Source organism: Triturus cristatus, chromosome 7 (genome assembly GCF_964204655.1).
Source record: "Triturus cristatus chromosome 7, aTriCri1.1, whole genome shotgun sequence".
Lineage (NCBI taxonomy): Eukaryota > Metazoa > Chordata > Amphibia > Caudata > Salamandridae > Triturus > Triturus cristatus.
Window position 1 is genome coordinate 410777972 of NC_140590.1, and position 21926 is coordinate 410799897.

The window sequence follows — 21926 nt, forward strand, 5'->3', positions numbered from 1 at the left end:
GCTAAAATGTGAAATAAAGAGTTCTGCGATAACAGGCCACATCCTCATGCCATAACTGACACAGCCTGTCAACTGTTGACTGGGCAGTGGTGGGGATTGGTGGAGATGGGGAGGGAGGATGATGTCAATGCCAGAAAATGCCAAAAAGGAAACCTAGATCTCGCATTATAAAACAACAGGCATTTATTGATTATTCACACATCTCAACTGCCCAGCCCAACTGGCACATCTACATCATCCATTGCTATTTCGTAGCCATAGACATAAGAGAGGGATCACAAAGGATCCCACAAAGTATGTACAGATCGACAGATTAACAAAATAGACATCAGAGACACAGAAACGAAACAAGCATTGGCAAAGCCAACAAGTTTCGCCTATGCAAGATCTATTGGCTTTGTCGATAATTTTTTTTTAAAATGTTGTGCAACATGGTTACATGGCTTAAAGTAAACAATTTTCTTTTAACAAGTGTGATGATGCGGGCAGCGTTGACAGCATCATAGCGTTTTTTTTTTTTACTTTAAGCCATGTTGCACAGCAGCTTTCGCTGCATGTAAAAAGAAAAGCTCAAGCAATACAAGGGAGGAGGGTGGGGGTCGGGGAGGACAATGGACTGCGGGAGGGTGGGGGGGTTCACACTCGAAAACAATACACAATATCATTCATTCTCCAACCAGCAGTAACTGCCTTTGAAAGCCTAGTAGGGTGCTGGGCTAGTAGTCTGTTGGCAGCTCTCTATTTGCAAACAGGTCTGAGCCTTTGTAAGATGGCAGTGCTGTGCGACAACCCTAAGCCTGACATGCTTGGCTCTAGTCGAAGCATACCTTTCTCCCATAGGTACCGCCTTTCGGAGAATTAGAAGTGATTCATGGTAAAAACCTGCCTCTAGTACAGGTGAGCAAACCAACAAATTAACAGGGGGTCTGATTCGGATCTTCATGCACGAACCAAGCCCTGAAAATATTTGCTATGTAAAACATACAACTAACATGGCGCAAAATATAACAAAGTCTACTCAAAATTTAACAAGCATTGGCATAGCCAATAGGTCTCGCTTTTGGAACCTTATATGTGTTTATCCATGCAACACTGGATGTTGTTTAATCAAGGATATTGTGCTGGATAACTAAACACTTATAATGTCCGAAAGGCGAGACCTATTGGCTATGCATTGGGGGGCCTTATAAGTGTTTAGGTAGAGCTATTGACTTTGCCAATGTTTCTAAGCTGTGCTGTAGAGAAGTGTGGCTGCTGTGCAGCATGCTGAGAAGTTGTAATTAAAAAGTGTAAGAAGCACAGAGTGATGCCGTGGTGGCCCCGAGTGATGCCGTGGTGGTCCCGAGTGATGCCGTGGTGGCCCCGAGTGATGCCGTGGTGGCCCCGAGTGATGCCGTGGTGGCCCCGAGTGATGCCGTGGTGGCCCCGAGTGATGCCGTGGTGGCCCCGAGTGATGCCGTGGTGGCCCCGAGTGATGCCGTGGTGGCCCCGAGTGATGCCGCGGTGGCCCCGAGTGATGCCGCGGTGGCCCCGAGTGATGCCGCGGTGGCCCAGAGTGATTGCCGCGGTGGCCCAGAGTGATTGCCGCGGTGGCCCAGAGTGATTGCCGCGGTGGCCCAGAGTGATTGCTGCGGTGGCCCAGAGTGGTGGCCCAGAGTGATTGCCGTGGTGGCCCCGAGTGATTGCCGTGGTGGCCCCGAGTGATTGCCGTGGTGGCCCCGAGTGATTGCCGTGGTGGCCCCGAGTGATGCCGTGGTGGCCCCGAGTGATGCCGTGGTGGCCCCGAGTGATGCCGTGGTGGCCCCGAGTGATGCCGTGGTGGCCCCGAGTGATGCCGTGGTGGCCCCGAGTGATGCCGTGGTGGCCCCGAGTGATGCCGTGGTGGCCCCGAGTGATGCCGTGGTGGCCCCGAGTGATGCCGTGGTGGCCCCGAGTGACAGCGTAAAAATAGAAGGCCCGGAGACTTGATGCAGATCACTCCTAGAGAAATCATCCAGGCAGGCACAGTCTGGAGTGCATACCAATGCAGGGCACCAAGCTGTGCCATCTGTAATCAGAAAGAAATGAGAGGGGATGAGGGACACGCACTGTGTACGAAGCACCCAACTATGTGCAGTGGCGTAATGAGACTTGAGGGGCCCCCTGCAAAGTACATGGAGGGGCCCCCTCTGGACTCGCTCAGGAGCTCTCAGGCCAGGTCACTGTGCTGAGGGGGACACCTGGAGCTCGGGCCCCCTGCACTGCGGGGGCCTTTGTTACGCCACTGGCTATATAGCTGCAGGACACCTGTGCCATGGTGGGGACGGTGAAGAGATGAGAATAGGGGCCAAGGTGCATGTGAAGCAAAGAGGGCGTAGGTGGGTAGAAAGAAAAGACAAAGTGACGGACAGAGGCAGAGAATGACTATAGAGAGAAAAGAAATAGGACCGGAATCCGCATTAAATACAATAATGCTGAACAGAAAAATGGAGGTAGAGAAGAGCTTGATAACATGTCAGTACTGAGGCGGAGGCGTTATGGCCAGAGTAGACTACTTTGGGGGAAAAATGTGGATGAAAACTTCAACAGGAAGGAGTACTTGGTCCAAGCTCCACAGAAAAGACAAACTTACGAGGGCAGATGAAGAGAAACCAGAAACCTACAGGAAATGACATACGAAAAACAATAAGAAGCAAGGAAATCAGAGTGCCAAGCAAGCCAACAAATGGTAAGTTATAGGTGGGATGTAAACCCCATATAAGATTTAATTACATTTTTTTGTGAAAAGACATTTGGCAAGCGCTGAGCGGGCGAAACCTAAACATCCTTTAGAAGGTATGTAGAAAACAAGAGAAAGAATGTAAACAGAAATACAGGCAAGAGTAGGTGCCTCCAACAAGTAGCTCTTGAGCTACTAGTAGCTCTCCAACTACCTTTGAGCAACTCTCCAGTGGACAGCTCTGCCTAGTAATATAGAAGCTTGTACTTAGTTGAATTATTATTCCTACACCAAAATTAAAATGCATACATTCAAGACAAAAATGTGTGCATTTTCAGAACACAAGCAGATGTTTGGAGAAAAATGGTTAAATTTTCAAAATTAATTTATAGCTATTTTTTGAGTTGGAGAGTTACGTATTACCCATGTTGATTCATCACAAAATGATAGTGCTTTTTCACTTTTGGGCAGGCAACCCTGTTTAACACACTGCTGATAATCTTGGATGAGGTGGCCAATACCACATCACTAAAATTAGTAGCTCTGGATGATTTTCATTGAACATAAGTAGCTCTTACTACAGAAAATGTTGGAGACCCCTGGGCTAGAGTGTCCCGTTAATGTTGTAATACAAGTGTTGGCGATGAAACAAAATTGGAGTTATGTGGTTTTAGCCGATACTCCTCTGTGCCCAAAGCCATACAGAAATTTCGAACAAAAAGACTGGTGCGCATCAAATTCGCATTATAAATTGGTCAGTGGGATGTAGCCTCAGAGAAGGATGAAAAGCGAACCCCAAACCCATTTTTCTCATTACCTTATGACATATTCATCTCCATTATTTTCACTGGAATATGAACCCACCTAGTTTGTTCACTTCTAAGATAATTTCAAACAATCTCGTCCTCACCTGTGGATATGCCCGTTTTAGCAGCATCTTTGTGCGTCACGTTGCGCTGGTCCTGGTTCTCTTCTTTAACGCGTAATAGAGTGTCACTGTTGAGGATTGTGTATCCTGGTTCAAGAAAATAATAAGCAAATGGTCAAAAGCACCTGGAATGGCAATTATCTAAAGTGTGATTTATCAATCATACGGAAGAGCTTAGCAATAATGGGTTTTGGTGTGCCGGTGAACAACCGTACACTAACATGCTGCAAACACGTCTGTATTGGTAGCCTCTTTGTGGACTGCAGTTGTATGTAAATAAATCAGCTACGGTTTCAAGAAATGCTCACTCCCTTAGTAATGTTAATTCATTGCAACTGCACTATACCTCAATGTAGAAATTCCATGTGGATTCCTTGAGCCACTGAGTAGTCTACTCGGTGCAATCTGCCATAAATATCGATTATTCAAAGTAATCTCTTAGTAACCATGAGGACACTGAAGACTTCTTTGTGAGCAGACAAGTGAGGACATCCAGATACAATTTTAAGACTGCAAATGTTAAACCTGGATTGTTCTGGATCTGAATCCCTAAAAGCTGGCTCCCGTCTCAGCAGGTGATCTGTTGGTTCTAGTTGGTTCCCTATCTCTAATGGGTGCACCTGCCAACTGAAAATCCCAAAATGGAGCAGCACATTTTGAGAGATAGGCCTGTGAGACTCCGGGCCTGATGTAGATCTCTGCGGATGGGTTACTCTGTCACAACGGTGACGGATATCCCATCCACCGAAATACAAATTCCATTATATCCTATGGGTTTATATTTCAGCCAACGGGATTTTTTTTAAATTTTTTTTTTAAACCGTTTTTATTGCAGAACATTGTAATGTAATAAGCAGCATACAGTCATAACATTCCTGCACCGTTCAGCCAACAGGATATCCGTCACCATCCACCGAGACTAAAATCAGGCCGTTAATATTCAAAAGGAACAGATGTTGGCTGGCTTTGAGGGCTGGCCCAGTTCCAGCTCCATCAGTCTCACATCTTTTACCAATCGAAAACCAGTTTTGATTGTAATTGGTCCCCCTAAATTGTGTCCAACATCTAATACACCAATTACTGCATCCAAGCTATCCATTTTAGTTTACCACCAAGACTCAGTTGCCTTCATAAACTATCTGTTGGGAAGTCGAAAAGCATCATTGGGTGGGCCACATGTTAATTTTGGATGATGGAACTTGGCTGGCCTATCTATATATATTTTTTTAATTAATTTTGGAGATTCACAGCCTCCTTGGCGTTTACAAACTGAATGGTCTTTCATTGGTGTACACCCACTTGGAAACTAATGAAAAGGGCAAACATACAATAGCAAATTTGATGCACTGTGGTATTCTGCCTGGCATATTTACCCCATTGATCAAAACGTGCATACAAAGCTGACAGTAAAACCCTGAGGACCTAATAACTCCAGAGATGAACTGACTATGCCCAAACCTTTCCCTATAGGTAAAACATTAGCCATAGGTGTTTGGCCAAAGCACTACCATTATGTTTGGAGTGGTTTCTCAGACTCAGAGGGTGCTAGGACCGTCTGTGGTTGTGATATCCCCAATGTTAACTGTCACACTCCGTTTATGTAAATAAAATGTTACATTATGGACTGTTGAATTGATACGGAGTCGCTGATTTCCAAACATTAAAATATCTAGTTCTCGTTCTACATCGTCAACAATTCCTGTCAAACCAAGAGGAGTTATCATTCATTTCTTGGAATTTACCGACTTATTGACAGTACTTTCTGCAGCTAAGGCAAAAAAGTAAGTTACTTGGATGACTCGATTAATTTTCTTGTCTTAATATATCTCCAACGCTACTGCAGCCAGAAGGAAGGAGTTCCTTAATCTTCGAGCTCCTCTACATTCTTTGGGACCAGATATGGTCTTTTTCATTCCTACCTCTTTAAAGTGGCCTTTCAGAATAATACTACCACTTTTGAAGACCCGGCTGAGCTTAAAAAGTGTATACAATCACATACTATGGTCAATATGAACTCAGCTGGACCTTCTGCTGGTTGATTCTCTTTTCTCGAGTTTTTCAGATAGTTCACAAAGATTGTCCGGCAATGTTTATTACAATATTTAAGTCATCATTGGCAATGTTTTAACCCGTTCCGTGCCCATGACGGAACCACTCCGTCATGAGCCACGGGTGCGCTGTGCTCATGACGGAGTGGTTCCGTCATGCTGCGGCCGTTGGCGGCCGCTCCGCCCACGCGGCGCTAATTCCCCGCCTGTGCGGGTGATTAGCGCAGTGGGCAGAGTCGTGACGGAACCACGCCGTCATGAGCACAGCTCACCCATGACTCATGACGGCGTGGTTCCGTCATGAGCACGGCGGCACCGCAACTGCCCCCAAACGCCCCCAGCGCCGCGGCGGAATTCCTGCCGCGGCGAAGGGGTTAATATGATATATTTGTTTCTTATCCTTACAGATGCATCTTGTATGTTTACATTGTGCGGTTCTTCCTCCTGAATGCAAATGGCCCTTCCCTTTTGGGTGCGTCATCGTTTCATGTGTCATCAGCACCCTGTTTATCTCTTTTGTTATTTATTCAGGTATGTTTTTGAAGTCGTCCTTTTTGGATATATACCGTCTCTCCTTTTTTTTCGTACTCCTCCCTTTCGTCTTCCTTCTCTCCTTTATTCTCTGCTGGTTGCTCTGTTCTTTTTTCTCTTTATATATCTTTACTTCTTTTTGTTTATTTTCATCTGGCCTTTTCTTAATTATTTCAATGTTATCAAGAAATGAATGTATAATTTCTCGTATATAATTTCAGGGAATATCTTGGAACATTAAAGGACTATTAATCCAGTGAAAAGATGAGAATTGTAGCCCAACTGAGCAAGTCTAGTCCAGATCTAGTTCTCCTTCAGGAAACCCACCAGACTGAATTGGAAGCTTTAAAGTTTAAGAAATCCTGGGTGGGAAATGTGTTTGTTTCTCCTTCCCCGACCAACATAGGAGACCTTTGGTCGTCGTTCAGCTCTTTTTCGAAGCACATGCCTGTGGCGGCATACACCTTGCGTGAGTGCCCAGGGGAGCGCCACAAGCACGAGTATGTGCTTCGAAAAACAGCAGACTGCTCTCCCCAGCGCGCGCACCACTAGCGGGCTCACCTCCTGCTCCCCCTCTCACAATTAACTTTCACGGCTGCGCTTGTATTTCAGTGCTTGTTCTTTATTTCTAGCCCAATGTTTGTTCCGCGAGGTACGCTTGATGGCAGAGTCACGGGCATCGAGATTCGAGGCTTTCTGTTCTTTCCGACAGAAACTTTAGATTTTAAAAACCAGCCTTCTGGCGCCAGTGCCCCCGAGGTACACATTGGCAGTGTTGAGGGTAAACCGCTTTCATATCAACATTCTAGAATCCGCGTTTCATAAACTCCTCAGGACATTTAAGCAGAGGACAGCGTGAAATACCGTGGCTGATTAAGAGTTTACCTTTGATCCTTAAAAAAAGGGTGACACATGCAGAGGTATTTACAAACCATACAGCGCAAACCAGTCATTATTCAAATACTATCAGATGTCCGGGCATAAACACATCATTTTGCGTTAGCCCCCCGTGGAACCTGTTATTTCCGCTCTTAGTTCTTTTCTTGCATGTTTGTCGTTAAAGGCTCCTCCGTCTGCCCGCTGTGTTGCGTGTGTCTTTCTGCCGACTGTGGTACCCGTTCTGCCCATGTGAAGGACGCTTGCACTGCTGCTGGGTGCCCTGTACTTGTTCGGTTTGTGAGTGATGCTTGTGCTGACTCCGCTCACGTTGTTCTTAAAATAACATCAAAATGATGACTCGCTTTACCGCCTGTATGTCTGCTGGGTCCATGTGTTGGGAAAAACAGGACATACTATTACACAGTTTAATTGGGGGGAGAATGGGGGTAGCTTGTCCTGCTACAGGTAATGGTGGCGTCGTGTGAAGAAAGCTTGCACTGATGCTGGCCAGACTACGCTTGCTGTGTTGAAGGAAGCTAGCATGATTTGTACCTGTGTACCAGTTCTCTGTGAGAAACACAACCGTTGTTCTCTAAATCATTTCTGCCCTCTGTGAAGAAACCTTGTACTGCAGTTTCACGTTATATGTATGCTGTAAAGCGAGAGGGAAGCTTGCATGACTGTTGACTGAGCTGTGCGGCAGTACACGTGTTAGGGTAGAATGAAAGCACCGGCTGATCTGGTTATGTGGAGACCTTGCCCTGTCGCTCTCTGCTCAGTGTGACTCTAAAGAAAGCTTCACTGCTGCCCATGTTATGCTTGTTATGTATGTGGAAAAGACGCATGTCTACGAGTACACATACTTCACCTGTTCAGTGTGGCAGTGAGGCTTGCTAAAACCTTTGCACTATATACAAACACCGAAACAATTGACATTGGCAGTGCTTGTTTGAAGTGAATCAAGCGACTTTGCTTTTGTGTGCAACTTGCAATGTGAACAAACATTGGCATAGCCAATAGGTCTCGCCTTTGGGACCTTATAAGTGTTCAGCCATGCAGCAGTTGATGTTGTTGTACCAAGGATATTGTGCTGCATAACTAAATACTTATAAGGTCCCAAAAGCGAGATCTATTGGCTATGCCGATGCTAGTTTAGAGAGGTGTTCTTTTCCCCAATTTGTGTCCCAGTGAATGCATTCACAATTATTTTCTACAGTTAATAACAGTGCCCAAGTAGACTCATGGAGGCTCTCAAACCCTACATCACGGGATTATACTTACTACTCATCCTCTCATTGTACACTTTCATGATTAGACCACATTTTTCTTTCCAAATCTCTTTCTCAACATCTTATACATCTCATATTTCTCCTATTATAATTTCTGATGATGCTATGGTTATTACTGACTTTGATTTGGTTCCTCCCTGTTACCCTTCGCATAGATGGAGTTTAATATCTCTCTTCTACAAGATGCTCAATTTTCTAGTTCCTTTACTTTCGAGTTTTTTTCTTTTAATGAGAATCCTACTATTTCTACTTCTTTACTTTGGGATACTTTTAAAGCATCAGCGAGGGACTTTATTTTAAATTATGTTTCTCAGATGAAAAAGAGTTGTGCTAAGGAGCACATTGCTTTGTTTTCTTCTATCAAATCTTAGAGCAACATTATTTTTCTTCTAAATAGTCTGATTTTCATAATTTATTACAAGCAAAACTAAAATGTAACTATTTCTACTAATAAAGCTAGTTCTATACTTCTTTGGAAAAATGCAGGATATTACGGGGGTAGAAATTAAGCAGGTAAATTAATGGTGATTTATTTCAAAATCTGAAAAGAGGCGAGTTATTTAATCAGTGATGACTGCACAGGATAGTTCAATTACTAATCAGAAGGATATTGTCGAGGAATTTGTTAACTTCTATATTTCCTCTATATAGAGGTGTGAGGCAGGCTGTCCGCGATCTCCTTTATTATTTGCTTTGGCACTTCAGCCCTTTCTTTCTCGGATTCGTCATAACACCTCTATTTCTGATTTCATTTATGGTGACCATCACTTAAAATTTGCTGCATATGCGGACAATATTCTTTTGTTTCACTTCCTCTCCGGAAAAATCTTTACCTTCTCTTTTTCAGCAATTTTTTTTTTTTTTGGTAGTGGATATAAAATTAATAAAAGCAAAACAAATTCTTTCTCTTACTAAATACACCTTTAGTAATTCTTACCCCATTACGGGTTTTTAATGGTCTACTTCTGTTAAAATTAAAATAGTTGTGTATCTGGGTTATGAATTCTATATCAGAGACTATAAGGAGTTAAATTTTAAAGAATTAAAAACACAAGCAGACAATATTTTTTCCTCTTGGAATCGTTTATTTTTATCCTTTTGGGGTCATTTAGATGCAATTATAATGACGATTGCTCCTATTTTTTATTTCTTCTTTCTATGTTACCAATTCATATCCCCAAGAACTTTAAAAAAAAGTTGAACTCATTACTTCAAAAACTTTTATGGCATCATAAGAAATCACAATTTGCTCTGACTACTTTGCAACGTCCTAAAGTGGCTGGTGGAGTTAATTTTCCAGATTTCTATTCTTATCATAAAGCTTTTATTTTGCGGCAGACTGTCCTTTGGACTTCTGAAGTGGTTTCACCTTTTTTTCCATTATAGTTAGAACTTGAAAAAAACTTTCCTTCTGTCCTTTACTTTTAAGTAAGTCTTGTTCCTCTCTTCTTTCAAGTCGTTTCTGCATTCTCTGGTATTAAAGCATACAGGTTGATTGATTAAGTCCACGTTTCCCCCTACTCAATTGTCTCCCTCCATATTTCTTAGAATGCTGTGATGGTACAACTCTTTAATTCAAATTAATAATAGAGCTATTTTTGGGAAGCTTGGACGAATAAGGGCCTTATGTGGGTGTATCAACTCTTTCAGGATAGTGCTCCTCCTTCTTTTCCTCTATTTTGTCATATTTATCACTTTCCCAAGTATTTTCACTCTCGTTTCAGTTTATTGATGAGTGTGATACTCGATCAGTCCTTCTCCATTCAATCCTCTACATCTCGGTTAGCCCCTTTCTCCTCTGGATGTACTGGCTCCTTAGATCAGGCCCTAGAGCACCTGTTACTAATATATGTCTTATGAAGCCTGACCCCGCTAGAAACAAATACAAGGTTGAACTTTTATGGAAAAAAGACTATGTTGGGATGTTGCTTTTAGCAATAAAATATGGGCACATATTTATAATATTTCTAGATCAGCTAATGTTACTCAATCCTTATTCTTTATTTATCACAGATGTTACTTCACTCCAGTACAAGGTTCTAAGTTCTCTTCTGATGTTACTGCTAAATGTTTCAGGCAGATTTTATGCATATGTTGTTTCACTGTCCTAAGACACTCATTCTGGCGCAGGGCTTGGTCCCAGATTAGATGAATTTTTAGTATACAACCTCCTTTCAATATCCTTTATTTATTTTTGGGTATAATCTCAATCCCCAACTCCATTGTTACCCGGTAACAAGTTGTTAGATGTTTTATTGGCACTTCAGCAAAATATTTTAAATTGAAAATTATCAGTTATCAGGTAAATCATCATACTTGGGGGCTATTTCGATTGCGGTTGGAAAGCCTCCGACCACAGGTCAGAGGCTTTTCAAACGACAGTCGGTTTCAATTCTAACCCCCTACATTCAATGTAGGCAGTAGAATTGAAACCAGATGATCATTCTGGCTTGATTCCGATGGGCTCAAGGAGCCCAGCGGCTAGTCTGACACCGGCTCGTAATCCCAATGGACTGCGTTTCTGCTGTTGGAGTTATGTGCCCCTAGTAGGACACCCTTCTCTTTGCGGCTTCCAGTTGGGGTAAGAGGGGGCAACTATGGTGCCACCCTGTTGATCCCTGCACCGTATGGCAGGCATTCTGAGGTGTCAGCCACACGGTGCAGGGATGAACACAATCTCCGATTTCCCTATGGGAGGTTGTGCTACGGCCGCTTTACGGGAAATGGGAGTATGCCACCTGCTATTAATGTATCGTTTTTTGAGATGAAAAGAACACATTCATACTACATTCTTTCAACTTCTACTGCTCTACAATTTGAAAGATTCTTGTGTACAAGGTGCTTCTACATGGCCAAACTTTCACAATTTTGGTCTTTCTAATTTTTTCAATTTGCAAAATAACAACTAACTGAAGAAGAACTCCGTGGTACTGCTATTACATTACGAAACATCTGCCAACAGCTCATTTAGTACAACCATAATGGAGTTGCTGCTATAACAATTGATACAGACAATTTGTCACTGCAGTCTTCACTAGGGAATAAGGCTGATGGATGTCATGTTACCCAGGGAAGTTAGAGCTGTATGGATCTCCCTCATCACTCTCCTGTAGAGTTCCTTCTGCCAATCGCCCAGTAGTCTCCATTCCTTCTCTGAAAAATATGCAGCCACGTCACTGAACGTCACAGAGACCTGAAATGAGAAAAACTGAAACCTCGGTATGTGCACTGTGAAACATCATTTTAAGCGGCAATTAGCTTCTATAACCCACAGCATCACTACAATTTCTGGGTAAGTGCAGTGACATCTCCTAAAGGTACTGCATCCCAAATGGTTTCTGAAACCAAACCACTACAGCTAATACAATGAATAGTTTTAAATCTGGCGATGGGAAATGCAAGAATTCCGGCATTATATTTAGTTGACCCACCTCTCTATCAAACGAAATACCATACTAGATCAACTTCATGAAGCCAAGAAGGCAATTACAGCTTTCCAAAACATAAAACTTATCTTGTTATTTCACTGCCCAAAAGATCTGTCAATATTATGAACAGCAGGTGTTTCCAATCAGTTGATCGCGATCTACCCTGCTCGCAGACACCTTCAGAGTAGCTTGCAGTCTTGAGTTCATTTTTAAATAAGGACAGCGTCGCATTTTCCTTTTAAGTTAGGGGAAGGCTATGTTTATTTTACTTTATTATGATCGGACTGCAGATAGCAGGGCCTGAAAATAAGCTGTGCTCGGTCAGATTTATGAGCGAGGCTGGGGTACAGCAGTAAAGACACGAGGTATTCAACACTTATATAAAAGTCCTTGTCAACTCAATATTGGAGCGTGAGCACAAATGATGTTTCTGAAGGCTTTTAAATGGGAGAAAAATTAAATGAAAAGTTATCTTAGTGACTAAGTTGTCTCTTCATATTTATTTTCTCCCATTTCAAAGTGTTGCATATACAAACAGCAGACCTCTTTCTCCCAAGGGCCAGTAGACATTGCGCCATATTTACAACCGAAAAATAGATGTTTTTGTTTTTTTTAAATGGGAGAAATTTAAAGTGAAGAAAAATAATTCTATGAAACAATAAGTCTTAATTTTTTTCTTCACTTTCAATTAAGTCAATTACGTCTGAATGTTTTATCAAGTATGTTTCTTCACTTTAGATTCCTCCCATTAAACAAATGGCTGTATTTTCCTCCTATACATATGGCACTGGGAGCAAGATGTATGCTGTTTGCAAATCTGACACTTGGAAATGGGAGAAAATTCAAATAATGGGTTTTATGGAATTCATATAAACAAAGTTAAATCTTCAGTTTAATTTTCTTCTATTTGAAAGTGTTGCCTATACACAGAGAAGGCATCTTGCTCCCAGTGGCTGGTAGACACAGTGCCATATTTATAACCGGTAAACACAACAATTATTTTAAGTGGGAGAAATTTTAAAAAATCGTTGTATGTTTCTGTTATACATTTAACTGTGCCACGTATGCTGAGAGCTATGTCCAGTGCCACAACTACATACGACATAGGCTGTCTGTCACCTATACACATAAATGCCATTCATACACATGGTTGTGCATCCCCAAAGACCACGCTCTCACTGGCACACAAAGCAGCCCCATCATGGTGCCCCTAGCCAAATTATTTTGTTCAAACCATAGTGTCGGGTTCTATGGACATCACGTTTAAAATAAACGAAGCTGGACTTGGAGGTGTCTGGCAACAATGTGCGAGTTGTTTAGCCTTCAGTAGCTCACAATGATTTTTAGTGATCAGAAGACGCTCTAACTACAGAAAAGTTTGGAGACCCCTTATGAACAAGAGATCTTCCAAACAGCGAATCTGTAAGCCAACTAATGGCATGAACGCTCTGTCCCTCTGTGGTGCTCCTGTTCTAGCATCATCTCAGTCACGAACAGTGAGATGAGAATTTCCTATGACTGATGGTTTGTAACAATTATCCAGAAATGTAAAATAGCAATATACCTCCAATGGGGAAAGGTCACTGGGACACTTAGAAAATTTGAAGTATGGCACGACTTGCCCTAGCACCAAATAACTAATCATGTTTTACAAAAGACCCATAACTACTGTTACAGCCCAGTAAATTGTGTTTCTTCAAAAGGGACAGGAAAATGCCACTGTTAAAACATAGTATAATTTTATCATGTTGCATTTGCTTTGACTAAGTCCAACTTGAAAAATATAGTTGCAAGTAATTATTGAATCTCTTTCAAATGTTATCTATAACAGGTCTACTAGTTCTTACTAAGCATTCAGTTTGTTACAGTAGACTGGTACTCCTCTAATATTTAATGGTTAGCCACGAAAAGTGATTCTGGTGTAGTGAAAGGATTACCCTGAATCTTAATTACAGAATGAAGAAATCAACCCCTTCAAAAGACCTGAGAACTACACTAGCTTCTTGCCTAAATGGCCTACATGTTCTGCAACAAAATAAGATCTGGCAACTCATTTCTCATACATCATGAACCCTGTTCACAAACTGGTTCTAATTGCATGTATTTCACATCCAGAATACTCAAGCTCAAAATGGAGCAAGATATTGAAGAAGCCAGGTTGTAGAACGTTACAACGCCTGCCATTAAAACGCATACCGTTAATATGCATACCGTTAGCCCGACTTGCTGTCGGGGTGCGCTGGAAGATGGAATAGTACAATTTACTATTCCAACTCCAGTGTGTGCAATAGTAGGGAAGGTGTTGGGAGTTAACTAAAACACCTTCTACCCCCTATAACAAGCCTTTCGCGTTGCAACGACTTGCGTTGTAAAGACATGTGTTGCAACGCTTCCGTTGTAAAGGCTGTTTCCCACGAAGCCCTGCTCTAAAATTGTGTCTATCTTTATTTTAGATTAATTTCTTACTTTCTCTTTCAATGTTTCCTCTTGTCTGTCTAAAGAAATTGTGTGTGTGAGGCCTTACCTTGGGCTGCCGTGGTTTACTTGAGAGTATCTAGTGTTTACCACAGCATCCCAGTGCTACCAATACTAATCAACTGCAGTCAGATAACCAAAATGCTCCCTTACGCAGATGGCTTTCCTGGGGTACAAACCTCAAGCAACAAACGATTACTCTAGGACTTTTGAGTTTTTTTTTTTTTTTTAAACCATTTAATTAGGTTATCCATTTTTCAAATTATATTTAACATCAACATAATTTTCAGGTTACAGAAGGTGGATTTCATTTTTAGGATTGTGGGTGTGTAGGGTGGGTTAACTGTTGCATTGTCTGAATGGAAATGTAATTGCGTCTGTGTGCATTGGGTATGTGTGTGATCAGTGAACCGGGGATTGAACTGGGGTGAGTGATTGAGGGTAGGGATGTGGGGCGGGCATTTGTAGGTCTTTTTCTGTGTTGTCCCCTACGCAGGGCACAGGTTTATTTTGTGGTGCTAAATGAGTGCGTGTCTTCACGAGGAGTCCAATCATGCATCCGTGCGGGGGAGGTTGGAGTGGTTTACTCATTTGTGTTTGTGGTCGAGGGGTCTGGTAACCCGATTGCAGTGTGTGATTTTGTGGGTGAATGAGCGGGTGTCTCCTGACATCTGAAATTTTGAAGGAGTGTTGCCCACTCCATGGAGATGCAGCGGTGCCTTATCCAGTGTGTCTCCTTGAATCTAATTGCATCTTTTTCTGCTGTGCCCCATTTAATTACTGCCCCTCTACAGGCCGGCAGCGATTGGCCTACAGGCGCGTGCCAATGCATTGCGATACATCGCTTTGCCAGGAGGAGGGTCAGTGAAACAAATCGTCTTTCTACTTTTGCAGTCTTTCCTACGTCGGTATATCCCTAGTACACTTGCCTCCCATGTGTCGATGCGGGTGAGTCCTGTGGCCTCTTGTAGTGTGTTGTGTATTACCGCCCACTGGGGGTGTAGAGTGGGGCAATTCCAGAACATATATTGAAATGTTGCACTGGGAAGCTGGCATCATGGGCAGAGAAATTGTGCGGTAGGATAAAAGTATTTTGAGTTTCACCGGTGTTAAATATGCTTGGTGTAGTATATTAAATTGTATGTTTTGAAGCGTGGGTTACGTGACACTTTCTTGGGATGTTCTAATGCGATTTGCCATTCCTGGTCATGCAGTAAACACCCAAATTCCTCCTCCCATTTCTGCCTAAGCTGGGTGAGTGGTACGGCCGTGAGTTCCTGGATAGCCCTGTAGATCCATGTGGCGAGGTGGCGCCCTGTGCCCATGGTTAGAACAGTGTGGAGTATCGGGTGTGTTGCGCGTTCCCCTCTGGATAGATCCCAGGTCTGTTTACAGTCGGAGACGAGTTGTCTATGTAAGAGAAATTGTCCGTGTGGGAGCCCACTCTTCATTTGCAAAGAGGTCAAACGAGAGGAGTTGTCCGCCTACAAATAGGGACTCTACCTCCAGAAGGGAGTGTTCCGTCCATACATTTAGTTCGAGAAGTGTAGAGACTGCAGCCCTGGGGTAAGCCCGTCAGCGACAACAAATGGGTGTATAATCGTGTGTTGCGGGATAGGCGGTAAATTCGTAGCATACAGGACCTGGCTACTGTCACTTGAAAGGGGTGGGTCGGGTTTCGCCGGGTACCTGGTAGGAGTATGCGTGTATCACCGGGCTTGTTAGGGGTTCGGAGTCTGAACCGGTCTCTTCCAGATGGCGTCTCACTCTCTAGCGTGATAGCCCCTGGAGTTGTGCTGCAAGAAAGTAAGCTTCAAAAGATGGGCCGCTCAATCCCCACGGTCCACTGGTTGCTGTAATATTGTTAGGGCTAACCTTTGACGTCTGTTCCCCATATTAGGGAGACCAATAGGGAATTAAGTTCTCGTAGAAAAGATTGGGGGGGGATTACCAGCATGTTAGCAAGTGGTAGAGGAGGCAGGGCACTACTACAAGTTTTGCAAAGGAAATTCTTCCCACTGGGGCAAGGGGTAAGGTCCGCTAGCAGTTGATTTGGACACCTATGCCCGTCAATGCCATACGGAGGTTGCCTTCGTATAGGTCCCTGGGGTAGTGATAAGAGTCTGATTCTTAAGTATTGTGGGGCTTCCGCGCTCCAAGCCAGTCTGACTGATCCAATATGGATCTCTTGTGGAGGAAGGTCGATACAAAGGGGGTGTATTGTAGATTTTGCTCAGTTGACTTTTAGCCTAGCTGCTTGCGCAAAGTCATCTAGTGTTACCCATAGGGGTGCCAGATTCATTGTGATATCCCGTATATCTATATATATCAGTAGGTCATTAGCGTATAGGGACACGCTGAGAGTGATGCCTGCTAGTTGGATACCCAAATTATCACCCCCCCCCCCTTTGTGTAGTTGGATTGCCAATTGCTCTATTGCAAGGGCAAAGAGGAGGGGGGGGGGGATAGTGGGCATCCCCGAGGTGTACCACGCACCACCTGAAGGGGAATTGATATGTGAAGGCCCATACGGACTCGAGACGTAGGTTTTGTGTACAACAGTCTGGTGTAAGCCATGAGCATGGGACCCATACACACCTGCTGAAGGACCGCAAATGAATACGGCCATGTCAAGGTGTTGAATGCTTTCTCCAGGTCTAGGATCAAACATGCGGCGTTGGGGAATCGGTTCTGTGCCCCATCTTGGACATGGAATAATCTACGGATACTTTGGGAGGTGTTTATACGCGGTACGAACCTGCATTGATCAAGGTGCATCAGACTGGGAAGCATCCCAGTGTATCGGTCCGCTAGGATCTTGCCAAGAATCTTGCAGTCGGTTGATAATAGTGATTGGTTGGTATGAGGTTCGTAGTAAGGGATCACGGTCTGGTATTCGGAATGTTAGTTGTATGTATTCGCGCATGGAACTGGGGAGTTCCCTGGCTTTTAATGCTGCTCTGAATACTGTTTCCAGTCTCTGAGCCAGTTGTGAGGAAATTGTGCTATAGTATTTTAGCAGCAATCGCTGCCTGGGGCTTTATTTCGTGCCATGGTTTGGATTGCATTCTTAATGTCTGTCGATGTAATCTGCTCGTCTAGGGAGGGTCTGTCGGAAGGGGCAAGCTGTGGTATAGTGAGGGGATTTAGGAATTTGTTGATAGATTACAAACTGTCTAATGTCGGGGCTCCGTATATGTCCACATAGTATTTATGAAAAGCCTGTAAGATCCCTGCTTGTATGTAGGTGGAGGTTACCGTGGAGTCAGTTATTCTTGTGATTGGTTGTGTGTCCATGTCTTGTAAGATTAACCAGGCAAATAGTGCTCCGGCACAATCTCCTTCCCTATGAATTCTTGCAGTGTAAGCTTTAAAATTGTACCTGCGTGGGTCCGCGAGGGCCTTCGCATATGCAGTCTTGGCTTCCGCTAGCTGCGTTAGGAAATCTGCTCCGGTATCTGCGGTTTTCGTCAGAGTCGCTAATTGCTGCTCAGTCACTCGTAAGGTCCATTCCAGTGTCGCTTGTACTCCTGTAATTTACCTAATGCATGCTTCTCTTATGACTACATCAAAGGCGTCCTAGAGGAGGTTGTGTGTGCATTTTCTGCGAAGTAATTTCATATACTGTCCTTTTGTTCGTGTCTAAAACACTGGGTCTTCGAGGCAGTCTTGTGGTAATCGCCAACTAGGGATTGGGGTATAGGGGTGCGCCATCTAAGAGTTACGTCATGCGTATCATGGTCTGAGAGCACCCGGTCTAAATAAACTGTGTTTTGAATCATGGGGATGAGTGTTGCAGAACATAGAAAGGGGTCAAGTCGTACACGCAGATTGTGAGGGATGGAGTGGAAGGAATAAAGTTTGGTCGTCAGGTGTTTATGACTTCAGGCATCTAATAGTGACCATTGGTTCGTTCATGCACGGAAGCGAGCCATTTGCGTGTGTGAAGGGGAGGTAGGAATGGGATGGTGGGATCTGTCCAGGGAGAGGTCTAGTGTGCAATTGTAATCTCCTACTAGAATCCATGGCGAGGTTGTGAATTGGGCGAGGAAACACGATAAGGTCTCCCAGAATTTTTTCTGCTCCATGTTGGGAGCGCATATACTTCCTATTATTATCAGTTGTCCATCTAGTAGTCCTTCTAGAAGTGCACATCGTCCCTCTGTGTCTATTACCCTACGGGTCTCCTGGAAGGGAATTCCCGGTGTGAGCGATATCAGTGTTTCTGTGCGAACGCAGAGTATGCAGTGGCACAGAAGGTGCCCTGCCAGCGTCTCTTGAGTTAGTCCAGTTCCCCTATAGTGAGGTGTGTTTCCTGCAGTAGTACTATCTGCGCCTGTTGGCGCTAGATATACGCATGCATGGCATAGCGTTTCCGTGCTGTGTGTATTCCTCGGGTATTTAGGGTGAGGAATTTTAAATCTGTTATGCAAGTCATGGGGGTAGTTTACAATGTGGAAGGCGGGAGAGAGACTGGAGGCCCCCGTGTGAGAGTTGTCCGCGCCTCGTGAGTGGCCTACTGAAATCGTCTTTTGTGGTTGCCCATTATTTGGGAATAGATATTAGGTTGGGACGGGGCAAGGGGAACAATAAGAACTGAAACAGGGTTGAGACCCAATACTGGGGATCTGCTGCAACGGGCAGCATATCCAAACGGTACTAACATGAACCCTCTACTGTATTGTGAGGGGTGGCTTGCGGTGAAATACCGGGGCTTCTGTTAGGAGCGGCCCATTATGACCACATAGATGATTGGTGTGGGCTCTGGTTGGCAAGTTAGATATGTTGCGTTTGCGTATTGGTTGGGCCATATTTGTTGGGGTGCCAAAGTGGACGAGAGAGTAAGAGATTGTGTGGACCTTTAACTACTTCATTCACATAAGTAAGTGTGTCTGCCGTTTGTGGGGTGACCAGGGATGGGGTCACTGAGTTCGCACCGTAGGTGCTAGAGGCAATGGGGTCTTCCTCTGGAGCACGGGTACTCACAGTACGGCCAGCGGGCCGCCAGCAGCCCGGCAAGCCTTTCTTGGCGGCCCGGCAAGTCTTTCTTGGCGGCCCGCGGACCTTGCAAACATCGTACCGGTGTTTTTGTGTTTTTTTTTACAGCGTTAGCAAACAGACTCTGCTCTGTGGGGGCCGGGCGATTCAAGTGATAGCGCCCCTGCAGCTCCACTTGGACTAAGAAGCGGTGAAAAACAGCAAAGCCTCGTTATCATGCAAATGGTCTCTTAAAGACCTGTGAAGTACTCCGTGGGGCAGTGTGTGCGCCCAGGAAGGGAAGCTGCCTCAAGCTGCCACACAAGGGGGGAGCGAGGGGGGTGTGGGGGAGTGGACAAAGAATGACAGAGGACAGCAGGGTGTGAGTCGGGTGAGGTGACAGGGCAGAGACAAGGAGAGGCAGAGGCAGAGACAGATAGAGACAGGGGCAGACAGAGCTAGATAGAGGCAGGGACAGATAGAGGCAGAGACGGATAGAGGTGGAGACAGACAGCAATAGAGACATAGAGAGAGACAAAGATGGATGCAGAGACACATAGAGGCAGAGACAGGGACTGGGCAGACAGATCGAGGCAGAGACAGAGAGACGGAAAGGGAGACAGAGGGAGGGAGACAGACAGGGGCAGACAGAGCTAGATAGAGGCAGGGACAGACAGACAGACAGCGGCAGAAACAGAGAGAGACAGGCAGATACAAACGGAGCAGACAGACAGACGGAAAGGGAGACAGAGACAGGGACAGACAGAGAGGGACAGACAGAGACAGGGACAGAGAGAGACAGGGACAGAGAGAGACAGGGACAGAGAGAGACAGGGACAGACAGAGACAGGGACAGACAGAGACAGGGACAGACAGAGACAGGGACAGACAGAGACAGGGACAGACAGAGACAGGGACAGACAGAGACAGAGCTGGAGAGGGAGACAGAGGGAGGGAGACAGAGGGAGTTAGTGGGAGACAGGGGGAGGGAGACAGAGAGGGAGGGAGAGGGGGACAGAGAGAGAGTGAGAGATATATGTATGCCGGGTCCAGTGGCTCAGTGGACGAAGGCGTCCGCTGCAGGGGCCTGTGTCCCACCTCATGGTCACAGTTTTTTTTTGTTACCCTAGCCCTGCCCCCTCCCCCAATGACTCCGCCCCCACGTTGCAGCCCTCGGCCACAAACCACACTGTAAATTTGGCCCCCGAGAGAAAGTTTGTGAGTACCCATGCTCTGGAGTAAAGATGTGTGGGCCATCGTCCTCGTCTGAGGCCATCGGGCCTGCTCCCAGTTCTGCTGCCGCCTGGAGGGCTTTCCATCATTCTGCGATTATTTGCTCTAGATTTGGAGATTTCATGATGATGCCATGCAGTTGGGACCCAGATTGGTGTTGGGTGTTCTTTCCTTGCCGGCATTTGTTCTGAGGCGTACGTGCTTGATACTTCCCGATGTCACTCAAACTCTGGTTGACTTGCAGCTGTAGTTCAGCCTAGTTTATTGCTTCTTTTGGGTCTGTGAAGAACATTGTGGACTTTTTGTGTATGATTTTGAGGCGGGAAGAGCATAACGTGCTTGTCATCCACTGTGATAGGACCAATTGGTCTGGTGGGCAACAATACTGCTTCTCAGTATCAGATGTGGATGAGTGTAACAAATAGGGGTCATGGGGGGAGAGCCCCGGGGTGACCGCCGCGCAGCGCACCCGGTGCACTCTGGGCCTTTTCTCCGTCCGCAACTTTGTCTGCCAGTTTTCAATGATCGTCCCACAAGAGGTTAAGATCTGAGGCAATTGCTCCTAAGCGGTCCTTCATAGTAACCCTCGAGTGTTAAATTGCCGCTAGCACTCTCGAGTTTAAACAAGATGAAGGTGGTGACAGAGGATTCTACTGTCGGACAGTGGCCTTCTGTGATTGGGGACTTATTCCGCGTTGGGTAGGGAGGTTGAGATCCTACATTGGTGCACAATCTCCCCATGGTTGTAGAGGGCTATTGCGGGTGTCCAGCGTCTTTTTCGTGTTCCTTTCTCAGTATACAAAGCGTTTTGCTCTTCGTTTCTGCTTTTGGTTATTATGTCTAGGTCAAAAATAGGAGGTTCCTGAGGGCTGGTGTAATAAGCAGCATAGAATCACGGTAAGCTTAAGAAGGTTTATTCAGTTAATGGAAACACTCCACCCGTAGCATGAGCGCCCCCTCACATAGACGTCCAGACGGCAACTGACTTGATACCATCGGAACGCCCGTGAGTCGAACGCCATGCCCCGAGCTACATTCAAAAGAATACCTAACACTTTCCAATCATCACCTAGTGGCATCGCGCCCCTAACACTCTACCCGGCGCGCGATACCGAATACTACATACTACATCACCTTCCCCCTTTTACAAAACGAAGAAAAAATAAAACACAAAAATGCAATATTTCTACAGTACAAATATAATTTCCAGTATTTCATTTCATTCATTTTTTTTCTCTTAAAACAATACTTGTCAATTCATATCTAAAATAACAATCTTTCCATATTACTTAACAAAATCCTTGAGTCTCCTGGGAATCCTAGAAATGCGTCCACTAGAAGTGTGGACACTGCTCATGCCCCCATAAGACTGCGCTGAATTCTTATACCCACTAGAACGCAAATCCTGCCCAATGGATCCAGTACCCATGTCATGAGAAC

General features: G+C 44.7%; 1 protein-coding gene across 1 annotated transcript in view; it reads right to left on the minus strand.

Moving 5' to 3' along the window:
• The window catches only part of LOC146809817 (uncharacterized), a 73885-nt gene that overhangs the window by 5881 nt on the left and 46078 nt on the right, over positions 1–21926 (minus strand). The window contains exons 3-4 of the mRNA XM_085616674.1: positions 11440–11566; positions 3609–3713 (exon numbers count right to left, since the gene is read on the minus strand). Coding sequence (XP_085472800.1) covers positions 3609–3713; positions 11440–11566 — 232 coding nt within the window. The remainder of the gene's footprint in view (positions 1–3608; positions 3714–11439; positions 11567–21926) is intronic.